This window comes from Hyperoodon ampullatus (genome assembly GCF_949752795.1).
Source record: "Hyperoodon ampullatus genome assembly, chromosome: 3".
Lineage (NCBI taxonomy): Eukaryota > Metazoa > Chordata > Mammalia > Artiodactyla > Ziphiidae > Hyperoodon > Hyperoodon ampullatus.
The window spans coordinates 126796865-126810466 of NC_136916.1; the positions used below are offsets into that span (position 1 = coordinate 126796865).

At 35.0% G+C, this 13602-nt stretch overlaps 1 protein-coding gene across 1 annotated transcript; it reads left to right on the forward strand.

Annotated features, from left to right (window-relative positions):
- Positions 1-904: 904 nt before the first annotated feature.
- RPL10L (ribosomal protein L10 like) lies at positions 905-1630 on the forward strand (the record flags this gene model as incomplete). Its single annotated transcript, XM_079699386.1, is given in 2 exon segments — positions 905-955; positions 959-1630. Coding segments are annotated over 2 exon segments (723 nt in total).
- Positions 1631-13602: the final 11972 nt, after the last annotated feature.

Below are 13602 nucleotides of genomic sequence, written 5' to 3' on the forward strand. Positions count from 1 at the left end.
CATAATATTTTCACAAAATCTAATATCAGAAGAAAAAAACTATTAAGCTCATTCTCAGTAATGCGCAAAAGATTAATAAAGTATAAATAGTTACTTTTTTTTTTTCCCCCACCTCGCAGCTAGTGGGATCTTAGTTCCCAGACCAGGGATAGAGGGCAGGCCCTGCAGTGAAAGCACAAAGTCCTAACCACTAGACTGCCAGGGAATTCCCAATAGTTACTCTTTTATACAGTTCCCAGAAGCTGTAACATTTGAAAATGCAAATAGCTTAAAGTTAAAAAATTCAGGTGCTATTCCAATTATGTGGATGCCATTTTGCAAAAAAAATCATTCCATATGGGCGAATAAATAAAACAACCAAAGTTTCATGTTTCTAAAGCAATTATCAAGCAACATGTACAACAGATATCTTCTATCCCCGTCTCTCCTCTACTCTCATTTCTTCCTGAGCCTTACCAGCAAGCTCATGCCAAGAAACCACTTTACCCATGGAAGGTGACCACATACCCTTTGAGAAATAGCAACTGATCCACAAATGCTGACAGGAGATATGAGCTCCAGCAAATGGATTATTTAGACAAACCAGACACAAAGTACGACTAGCTGCAGAGACATTACTCATTCAAATTCTAGGAAAATACATCTTTTATAGTTAAGACAAACCTTAGGGCAGAAGTTCTATGCCCGAGAGGGAAAGCCGGAAGGAAACGACATCCTGCGCTGCTGCAGCAAGGTCCAATTCTCTACTTGGATGCCCGCAGGCCAATATACCCAACCGCCTTTCCATCCTGCGCATGTTCCAAATCCCCCACACGCATGCGTAGAGTATCACTGCATCTATGGTGCGGACGTTGTGAAAGAGTGTCCTCAAGTCCTCTATGGTTCCCGCGCGGGAAGATGGGCAATGTATATGAGGCGCGTGCGCAGGCGTGGAAGCAACCGCTTCTTTTCTCTTTGACGTGCCTCAGAGATACCTGGCGTCGCCATGGGCTGCCGCCCCGCTCGTTGTTACCGGTATTGCAAGAATAAGCCGTATCCAAAGTCTCGCTTTTGCCGAGGTGTTCCTGATGCCAAGATCCATATCTTTGACATGGGTCGGAAGAAGGCAAAAGTGGATGAGTTCCCACTCTGTGGACACATGGTGTCTGATGAGTATGAGCAGCTCTCTTCTGAAGCCCTGGAGGCCGCCCGAATTTGTGCCAACAAATACATGGTGAAAAGTTGTGGCAAAGATGGCTTTCACATCCGAGTGCGACTCCATCCATTACATGTTATCCGCATCAACAAGATGTTGTCCTGTGCTGGGGCTGACAGAATCCAGACAGGTATGCGAGGTGCCTTTGGAAAACCCCAGGGTACAGTGGCCAGAGTCCACATTGGTCAAGTCATCATGTGCATCCGCACCAAGCTTCAGAACAAGGAACATGTGATTGAAGCCCTACGCAGGGCCAAGTTCAAGTTCCCTGGGCGCCAGAAGATTCATATCTCCAAGAAATGGGGCTTTACCAAGTTTAATGCTGATGAATTTGAAGACAAAGTGGCTAAGAAGTGCCTCATCCCGGATGGTTGTGGAGTCAAATACATCCCCAGCCGTGGCCCTCTGGATAAGTGGCGAGCTCTGCACTCGTGAGGTCTTTTGATAGCACTGGCAATTTTGACCATGCTGGTCTGACTTTTGCTCACCAATAAATTTTATTTATGGCAAAAAAAAATTATTTCTTAATTTTTTTATACTTTAAAAATATCCAATTTTTAGAATATAGACTAATAGAGAAATAATTTTTGTGTTAAAATTACCAGAAAGAGTTTTAATGACAAATGATAATTTCAAGTGAGAGTGAAACAATTTGTATGCCATTTATAGAGAAAGCTGTTGCAATTCTAACCCACACTTTTAACTTAGAGAGTATAGGGAAATATGTCAAAAGTTTTGTTTGTAGAGAAGTCGTAAGTTATACAGCTGTCATTACCTTAAATAAAAAATAGAGAAAAATCTGAGATTTACAGAAAAAATTCTTATTTTTTATAGAAAATAAACAATTGGGATGAAAATAATGGTAAGCATTAGTCATATTTCAATTACAATCTCTTTGAAACTAAAAAGTCTATTCTTAAACTTGTTGCTTATGTTTTCCTCATACATTTCTGCACATAGTTTTTAGAATTACCTGTCACCTCCAATTATCAGCCTTAGGACAACTGGGGACCACTGCCAAAGGTTTCCCCAGACAAGCCTTACATTATCTTACACTCAAGAGACGACAATCCAATCTTTTCTTCATCACAGAAAGGACATAGGTTGACAACCAAGTTCATATTTCTTGATCTGAGTCCCAGTAGAACCAACAAAAAAGAGAAAATGACACTAAATCTGCTGTCTGTTCTCTAAAAGAATCCTAGAGAGAGTTTGCAGTCGTAGGTGTTTGCCCTACATTAGAGTTATGTTGATCATACAGGTGTTTTTCTGCTTTGTTTTATTTTAGAAATTACATAAGCTAAAGTTTCTGGGTCTCTTCTGCATTCTAAAATTCTGGTTATTTAGTTGTTTAGTTATTTGTTATTTAGTCTTCTAAATCTCAATCCTGCAAATAGTGCCCTCAGTTTTCTTTAGCTACTCATTTTCAGAGTCGACATATTAAATAAGGAACAAAAGGAATACTAAATAAACAGTATTGAAACATATGCTTTTAAAATTATTTTCATTTACTTAAAAAAATTTTTATGTCAATCTTAAAATTTTGCATCTGACTTGATACTTCTTTCAGGCTCTTACTATGTCTCCTACTTGTGTATTTTAAGCTAAATTGCTGTTTTAAGCAATAATATTTATTATATCTAAACAAGGAGGATAACAGGTACTAAAATATGAATGTATAGAAAGGGCTTTTCAATTTCAGTAGCACTTTCTTTGACATGTTTTACTTGATGCTCTAAAACTCTTGAAGTTTTCTAGGAAATTAAGTCCTATGCAATTTGCAAATGAGGGTGTACTTGAGCCAGATCTTCTGAATCCTGTCCAATCCTGTTTACTTTTTACCGAACCGTTTTTCAAAAAAACACCCCTCAACTTCAAAAAAATCAAAATGCCAAACAAAACACAACAAAACAGTTCCTTGGTCATGTGTTAATACAACTGTGATGCAGCTTTGAAAATATTTTCCGTCTTCGTTATTCATCCTTATCTTTGGTCTCAAACTTTTCAAACATATTAACCTTCAAACTTGGAACTCTGTACTCACTCACTAAATACAGGGAGGCAGCCAAGCATAAGCCCATGAATGTCCTTGCCCTAAGAGATTGGTAACTATGATTGTTTATGCATATAGATAGGTGGATGAAAAGGAAATGAAAGATTAAAAATTATTACATTAAACAAATAGTAGGAAGCTGTCATCAAGGTTTATTATTTGAGTTTTCCCTACAGTTTTCTATTATAACCTATTATATATAAATTTTATTTCCTTTAATGTTAATAGAAGAACACTCTCACTTGTTTTTCTTAGCAAAAGTCCTGCTAACATGTTCTTGAAGCCATGATTTCGTTTTTCCAGCATTTTCCTTTTTTCTGGTCATTCTAGTTGTTAAAAAATTGATAAGACAGTTGAACTGAAATATAATTAAATTATATATTGCAGAGCTCTTCATTATTTCTAAATTTCTATTCAAAATGGAAAATTTAATTTGGGAACATATGTATTCAGAATTTCATGCACTACTGCAATGAAACAGAACTATCTGCTCGTTCAAAATAAAAATACAAGTACAGTTAACTAAATTCAAGCAAATATTGCCAGATAAATCTTTTTGATTTAGTTGATGGAGTTCTTCAGGTTTTATGGAAAATACTGACTGAATCAGTTAGAAAATAGACCATGTACCATATCAACTTAGTTTTGAAAAGCACATTCCACCAACCATCATTGCATAATCCACCATTTCTTGCCCCCCCCAAAAATATGGAATTATTCTAAGTGTATTTAGCCTGGAATCCTTAATTTTTATAAAAATATACACCAGGGGCTTCCCTGGTGGCACAGTGGTTGAGAGTCTGCCTGCCGACACAGGCGACATGGGTTCGTGCCCCGGTCCGGGAAGATCTCACATACCATGGAGTGGCTGGGCCTGTGAGCCATGGCCGCTGAGGCTGCACATCCAGAGCCTGTGCTCCGCAATGGGAGAGGCCACAACAGTGAGAGGCCCGCGTACCGCAAAAAAAAAAAAAAAAAAAAAAAGGCCTTAGTTCAGTCTGAAAATTTCAGAAACATTGATGTGGGGTCAGGGTGTTGTGTATGAAGCTTCTCCTCCCACATATTGAGTGCATATCCTTTAGATCCAAGGTCCTGTTCATTTATTTAAAAGGCAAAATGTTGAGAGCAATTTTTCCCCTGCTCCCCAAGTTGCTTGCCAATAGTATGAAGTTTTGTGTGGTTTACTAGGTTTACAGACATGCATGAAGCAAATATTTAGTTAAATACTGAGGTTTCATAATCATTTATATCATAACATGAGCCCAATAGTATTTCAGATTAAAGGAATCTTGTATGTGTGATGGATGACCTCTTCATCCACTGAACAGAACTTTTTCTTTATGAAAGTGAACAAGCATCCTTAGTAATTAGATGTAAGCATTCTTTAATTATGAAATAAGTATTCCAGTTGATAAAGTACTGACTTTGGAAAGCTTTTTAAAAAGCTTTGCCTCACCTGTCAAATATTTTAATCTATTCACATTTCGGGTTTTCCCTATGGCAGCAAACATTGAGGACTAGATGAGAGATAAGTTACCATGCTGTTTGATACACATGGTAAACCAATACATTATTGACCTGCTTAATCCCTGAGTAAAGAATTTGGCCTTGCCCAAAGCTTTGGGGAGGTAATCTCTAGTGTCTTTTCTTTGCCTAAGGACTTTGGTCATATTCACTAGCCTAACAATATGATTTAGAGTGATGGCTGACCATACCAGAAAGACAAATAATGTGATGTAGGTATCAGTTGACCTAGAGACTCAACCATATTTGCAATCAGTCAATCGATCATGGCTGCATAATGGAGTCTCAATAAAAACTCTGGGGCTTGGGCAAGTTTTCCCACTTGGCAAAACTCCATACTTACTGTCACAAATTAGTGCTAGAAGAGTAATGCATCCTGATTCAATAAGGAGAGGAAAATGAAAACTCCACATTGGGTACTTCTATGGGACTCTACCCTATGTGCTTCTTCCCTTGGCTGATTTTAGTCTGTCTCCTTCCCAGCAACAAACCATAACCATGAGCATAATTGCCTTCAGTGCGTTCTGTGAATTCTTATAGTGAACTATCAAATCAGAAGATGATTTGGGAAATTCCCCAAACTTGCAGTTTGTGTCAGAAGTCAGGACAGTCTTGGGGACTGTGAGTTCTAACTTTGTAGGTGGCTCAGGAGCTCTGTTATTTCTGTTCCTCACCCCCACACATTTAATAAGCCATGTATAAATGGTGTGGCATTGAAACATAGAGGAGATTGGAAATCTAGTTTATAGTGTCTAGTAGAGTTAAAATATAATAAGCTTAAAAAGTCACAGTTTTTCCAGCTTAAAAATATAATACATATTTATTGAAGAATTAGTATATATGCATGACAAAAATATAAAGATGTAGGCAAGATTTGGGCATGTTTTCTTGCAATAAGTTTATATGTGCCATTTTTATATCCTGATTTTTCTTTTCTTAAGCATTTTCTGTAAGAATTAATGTTCTTCACATTCTTTTAATAATGGAAAAATACGTTTTATCATATGCTTAGTTATAGATCCATATATAGATAGACTTACTTCCAGGTTGTCCATTTCATTGTTCTATTCATATATTCAAGAGCTACCATAGAACTATATAAAAGGCAGCTTCAGCTTATTTACTGATATAACTTGAGGTCAACATCCAGGAGCTAATTAGGCATAGATAAAAGCTTGCTACTTCTGACAAAATAATTTTTAGAATGAGGCTTCTTATGAGTCACTGCTCACGAACAACAAAGCATAGATTAGGCACAAATAATGCTAGTGACCAGAATAAAAAAAAATATGATGCAGGCAACAACATAAATGAAAATGGAAACTTTTCCTCCTTCACAGCTTCCTTCCCGAGGTACAAGTCCCGTCCCTATTCTTTTGTCTCTGTTTTTTTCTTTTTTCTTTTGTCCTACCCAGGTATATGTGGAGTTTCTTGCCCTTTGGGAGGTCTGAGGTCTTCTGCCAGCATTTAATATGTGTTCTGTAGGAGTTGTTCCACATGTAGTGGTATTTCTGATGTATTTGTGGGGAGGAAGATGATCTCTGCGTCTTACTCGTCCACCACCTTGAAGGTCTCCTCATGCATTTTAATAATAAAAAACTTAACAAATTCATTTGAATAGGCCATTTTAACATAATTATATTACCACGTTGTTTCTGGAGAGTTAGTAAGTTTTGAGGATCATTTTGTTGAAATTCACCATAATACCGTAACATAATTTATGTATATAAGAGTAAAGCTAGACTCAGGGATGACATTTATTTCTTTACTCTATAAAAATATTTTCCTATACATCACTTCCCCAAGATAATTATTTTGGAAGGCATAGAAAAACAAGTTAACCTGATTTTCAAAATGAAGAAATGATACTCAGAAACATTAAGTACTCACCAAAAAATAAAATTTGGTAAGTGGGTAGATCTAGAAGAAAACTCAATTCATTTGTGAGCACTTTTTGTGAAATTTTGTCTTCTTTAAAATTTGCCATTGGAGGTCAGCAAAACTGTAGCAGACTATCACTTAGCATCTGAAAGTTAAGCTGGCTCTAGGATGAATTATAAATCAATTGTGGGGCACATCCAGGGTCTGTGGGGTCTGAAACTGATACAATTCTGACGGTCCTCTTTAAGAAAAAGAATGTAAATTACTAATATAAAATTAAAGACAAAGCAGAGATTTAGAATGAGAAAATTAAATTGCAAGTTATATATAGCTATTAAACAAAACTTCAAGCACAACATTTTAAAAATAGTATATTTTCATTAATTGCCTGATCCACCTTTAAAAGTTTTCTTCCTTATATTTTCTGGCTACGTGCTCTTTGGTCTTTTCTCCATTTGACCATTGTTTTCTAACATTTTTATGAAAAATAAAAACTCAATTCATTCTCCTTCAGTAGGATTGTTGACATTTGTATTGATAACATATAAAAGTTTCTTTCAACCTCATAACTAATATCACTAATGCTATGTACAGCTTTAGAATTGTTGTCAAATTGAGAGAAACTTTTCTTTTTCACATATGAACCGTAATATTTCAAAGAACTTCAGTTTTCTTTGGGTCATGACCACTCTCAAATTTTAATGGATAAACCTGTGAACCAATTTACAGTTGATATATTCCATGCAATACAGTGTTGGGAAGGCTGGAAACCACTAATCCCATCTCTCCTCCAAAGAGCTGATTGTGTGCATTTCCTTCCAACTTTGGGCTCAGTGATATCATATTGGTAGGTTTAATTGGCTGTGGTGGGAGTATTTACACTGTGGGCAAAAACTATAAATCAGCACTTTTGTTTATTTTTTTTTTCCAGAGAGCTAGTTATTAAACAAGTACCAGCACACCATTGTTAATACCTTCTCCCAAGTTATATGTTTCCTTCACTGGGATTAGCACTTCATGTCAGGTCAGTTGGAAATTTAAACCTTTTTCTCATAAGTTCAGACAATTTATTATTCTCCATTGATTGCATTAGGAAACAATCCAAGGGCCTATTTGTAACTTCAATTACAATTTTTTTTTAATTAATTAAAGCTATTGATAGGATCTGAAATTTGTTTTGGCAACAATTTAATTCTTGATTACAGAAATCTTTCTATTGATGTTATTTATCTTTATTACATCTGTTTTATAGTCCATCAATTTTTACCAATTTTTGTCAGTTATTTAATAAGTAAACTTGAAAGTAATGCAAAATGAAGAGTCTATGGTTTTCACTTGTACCAAGCGAGATGTCCCAAAATGTCTTTCCAAATTGCAGCAAAAATGGTGTATTTTCAGCTGTGTCAGTTGTTTAAATAAATGCCTCTTTGACTATATGTCTTCATATCACAATGCTAGATGAGTCAGCATACAGAGTAATCAGAATACTCTTAGAAGCAATTGCAACACCAGAACCACTAACAACAACTTATCTATATGTTGATGTGACTGCCAACCACATAAATGTACCTATTAAGCCCATACTAAATGCATCCTCTAATAACGTCCTTTTAGCCAGACCCCCAGATTGCAAAAGCCATTCCAATGCTGTTTGGCCTCAGGGAAAGTGTGAAGGAAGGGAAGCGGGAGTGCAGAAGAGACTGCAATTTTTTTTTTCTTTGGTTGTTTCAATGTATTCCTGTTAATGAGAATAGAAATATTAACCAATATTCATTTTAACGGCAGGCAAAAGACATGAATGGACATTTCACCAAAGAAGATATATGGGTAGCAAATAAACACATAAAAAATACTCGAAATTATGAGTCATTAGAGAAATTCAAGGCAAAAACTACACTACACGCCTATTAGCATGGCAAACGTTAAAAACACTTATCATAGCAGTTGCTGGTGAACACATGGAAGAACTCTTAACCCTTATTCACGTGGAACTTTTATTCAGTGCTGGGTGAAACATATGGTAGAGCCACTTTAGAACACAATTTGGTAGTTTGTAAAAATTTTAAATATTCACCTGCCGTGTGACGAAGCATTGCACTCCTACATATTAACACAAGAGAAATAAAATCATAGACTGAATAGAATTCTAAATCTGCTTCATGCCCATTGAATTCAGGTGTCTAAAGGCATTTTCATTTTGTACGATCTCTGTCTCCTTGAGTCCAATGCGGTGGTGTTTCTAGTGATACAATTCCTTTAAATATTTTTTAGGGTTCTGTGTAACCTAGGCATAGATAAAGAATTCTACCAAACATTCAAAGAAGACTTATTGTGGACTTCTCTGGTGGTCCATTGGTTAAGACTCTGTGCTTCCATTGCAGGAGGCACAGGTTTGATCCCTGATCAGGGAACTAAGATACCACATGCCATGTGGCCAAAAAAAAAAAAGTGCATTTCCCCAAAGAAGACTTAATGCCAGTTTCTTACACACTATTCCAAAAAGTAGAAGGGGTAGAAATACTCACCAGCTCATTCTAAGGCCAGTACTAACCTTGATACCAAAATCAGACATAGAAATCACAAGGAATGAAACCTACAGATCAATATTCATTATAAATGTAGATGTAAAATCCTCAACAAAACCTTAACAAACTAAATCCAGGAAATATAACAATTATTATATGCTATAACCAAATATATTATTATATGCTACAATCAAATGAGATTTGTCCCAAGAATGCAAAACTGGTTTAATTCAATACAACATATATTAATAAAATAAAAGATAAAAACCACTTGATGATCCCAATAGACATAGAAAAAACATTTGATGAAATCCAGTGCCCTTTCATAACAAAAACATTAAACAAATTGGAGTCAAAGGGGGACTTCCTCAACCTGAAAAAGGGTGTGTATGAAAGTCTGTAGGTAACATCATACCTAACAGAGAAAGAATAAATCATTCCCCCAAAGATCAGGAACAAGACAAGGATGTTTTTCTCTCACACTTCTACTCAACATTGTGGTGGAGATTCTATCCAGAGCAATAGGCAAAAATAAAATAAAACAAAGTCACACATTGGAAAAGAAGAAGGAAAACTATGTTTATTTGCAGATGTTATCTTCTTTATAGAAAATCATCAGGAATTCAAAAGAAGAGAAAATAGTAGAACTAATACATGTATTTAGTAAGGTTGCAAGATACAAGATTAATATATAAAAATCAATTGTGTTTCTTTACACTAGCAATGAAAACCCCCAAATTAAGAAAAATATTACATTATCATTAAACATTCCATAGCATTAAAAAGAAAAAAATAGTTAGGAATAAATTTAACAAAAAAAGTTGAAGGCTTGTACACTGAAAATTACAAAACATTGTTAAAAAAATGAAAGGCCTAAATAAACAGGAAGACACCCATGTACATGGAATAGAAGACTTAATATTGTTAAGATGGCAGTACTCCCCAAGTTGATCTAAAAAACCAATGCTATTGCTATCAAAATCCTGGCTGATTTTTTTTGCAGAAATTGTTAAGCTGATCCTAAAATTCATATAGAAATGCAAGGGATTCAAACTAGCCATTACAGTCTAGAAAAAGATAAAAGTTGTAGGACTCACATTTCCTAATTTCATAACTTACTGTAAAGCTATAGTAATCAAAATAATGTGGTATAAACATAAGGATAAACATATAGATAAATAGAATATAATTGAGAACCCCCCAAAAGCCCTTATATTTATGGGCTACTGAATTATGACAAAAGTGTCAAGAAAATTTAATGAGGGAATAAACAGTCTTTTCAATAAATGGTTCTAGGACAACATGCAAAAGAATAAAGTTCGACCCCTTCAAACCACATAAAAAAATTAACTCAAAATGGATTATAGACCTAAATGTGAGACCTAAAGATATAAGACACTTAGCAAAGGAGTAAAACATCAGGGATTTTTAATGTAGTAACAAAAGCATAAGTGATAAGGAAAAACTGGATACATTGGACTTCATCCATGTTTAAAAGTTTATGCTTCAGGATATTTTCATGAAAGTGAAAAGACAATCTATAGAATGGGAGAACATATTTTTTAACATATATCTATTCACACTGATTAGCATATGCTGGCTAATTTATGTAATATTTAACTATAGTGTGCCCTCAAAAAAAATTTTTAATGACTTAAGCCAAATTGTAGCATAACTGGAATGTGTCAAAATGTACATTGGAACAATTCTAACAATTGCTTTTATGCAGGTTGAAATAATTTATGAGATGTACAGAGTGTCCTCATTAATAACATATTGTAATATGAGCTAGCCTGGATACTTTGCCTCTCCTTTCTGCTTTGATATATTTAATACAAATAAAATACATATATTTAAAAAAAGAAAAAACAGTATTTTGAAAAACTCTGTATGATGCATATAGTGTTCAGGCTCAATTCTTCCTAGAAATAAATGCTAATAGTAAAATGTGGATAGAATTAAATCTAAGAATAATGTTTTAGAGAAGTATAAAATATTAAGGAAATACACTATTAATGACCTATTTAGGTTAGTGTGCAGTAATACTCTTAAGCAACACTTACTAATTTGCTAATGGTTACTAACTTTGAAAAAAATCCAACCAAGCATTTCAGGACCTGTTTTGGGGTGTTTTTTTTGTTTTTATTTTGGTCTTTTTTTTTTTCAGTTTTTTAGTTTTTTTTTTTTTTTTTTTTTGATGTGGACCATTTTTAAATTATTTATTGAATTTGTTACAATATTGCTTCTGTTTTATGTTTTGGTTTTTTGGCCATGAGGCATGTGGGATCTTAGCTCCCCAACCGGGGATCGAACCCTCACCCCCTACATTGGAAGGCAAAGTCCTAACCACTGGACCACCAGGGAAGTCCCAGGACCTGTGTTTTGTTTTCCACAAAACATCATTATTAGAAGATACAATTCTTGATATTCTAGATGTTGCAGCATTTAGAGTTTGTACAAAGTCCGTCACTGATGTAATCAACCAACATATTTAATTATTATAAAACAGTTAATTGATTTCTTCAGATGAACAGCATAAATATTTAGAGTTAAAATCTATATGGGCGTAAATATTGTAGGGTAACTTTTCATTCTCATCATTGATCATATGTTGCAGTCCCAACTTATCTTTACTGTGTGATGGATAGTTTCGCCCTCTTAAAAAATAGAAAGAATTTCACTGTCTGGTACATTAAGATTCACATATTCTCTCCTAATTATAACAGTGGCAGTACCTCTCTCAAATCGGTGGCACAGTGAATCAAATTCTTTCTCTTGAATACAGCTGCATGTATCTGGCAGCCCCAAACTTGTTAAATCTCAGTGCTTGGAATGGCATTTCTTTCTCTATTTCTTAAACAAAGTCTCCAATTTTAATTAAGATTTAAACTAAGGTAAAACCTAGATTGTGAATTGCATACTTTTTACCTAATTTAGTTAGCCAACAGAATAGTTCTGAAAATTTCTGAAAGAGCAGAAGACCAGTGTTACAAAATTAATACTGTAGATGTGTTCTCACAACAGAAGTATTTTCATAACATGTTTGCAAATACATTTTTTAAATTTCAGTTGACTTTGGATCAAATTAAAATCAGTAAAAGTTTTTTATATAGAATTAAAATGATCCAGTCGGTTAATCAGTAAAGATCTGTCGAGTGCCAAGTGTTCAGTTCTTCTCTACTCTATGCCAGATGTGTGGGAGAACATGATAAGAATAGATGTGGGAAATCTAATTTGGAAGATAAGAAGTGTGCACATGACAGATAACTAAAAACTCAAATCACACCACGATGATTACAATATAGTTGGTACCATGTAGTATGCACAGTTAGAGCTATAAAAAATTGGATGGAAGTAATAGTTTCTTAAGATTAGACGATGAAAAGTCTCTTAGAGTTTCCTGTCACGAATCCAAATGAGTCCTCCTTTGTTTATTCAAAGATGACACTTCTGAGTAGTATCTGACAGGTAACTTATTTTTAAATCTTCTGTATTTCCAGAGTCTCCCTTCCTTTTTTCTCTCCCTACCATTGGCAGTACCCTACAATCTGCTGGAATGAATGAGACCCTCTTTTATGCTAGAAGTGCTTTAGACAAAAGTCTTGATATAATCACCAGTGAGGCACATAAATTAGATTTGCAGCATACTGAATACTGAACAATTGTTCAGGCGCACACATTACTCATTTTTATCTATTTAGTTTTTGGAACCTTAGGTTGGGGGCATTCAACAAGGCCCAGCTCTGATAGGAAGAAAAGTGGAAGTCAGCTTTTCTTGTAGTTTATTTGCTCTCAGAGAGCAAGTGTATGTCTTTATGACATATATTTTCTATAGTTTCTGGAACTACCTTAGCTAGATAGATATTACTTTCTTTGTTTGACAGGCACGAAGGTCTGCAGCCCATGCTAATATTTTTTCATTTCAGCACATCACCTCTTGATGGAGGATTGTAAACTTCTACTTGTTGCCCTTGGTCCTGCCCCACATAACTTACGCCTTCAAGAAGTTTGGCATTATGCTCAACTCAGGTCTTTCTGAGGGGGAATAAATTGGATAAATATCACACTAAATTATCATTATTTGTTATTTTGTCACATCAGTGTGTTATTAACAACTCATAGTGATTTTAGTGATCATTATTAATATCTGCTAAATATATCCTGTATACCCTAATCAAGCATAGAAGGAATGATTCATGTTTTGTTTGAGGCTAACAAGGTTCTCTGTGTCATTTAAACTCATGTCACTCAGATTAGGTGCAAGGGGTAAGGGAACAAGGTTGCCTGAACTTAGTGCTGGGCGACTAAGAAATTTATCAGTAAGACGTAAAATCAAATCAGGAGCAAATTCATTTTTAACCTTGTTAGTAGGATAAGTTTTACTGACTGGGGCAATTCAATTGGGCATTTGGGAAATAGGAGAG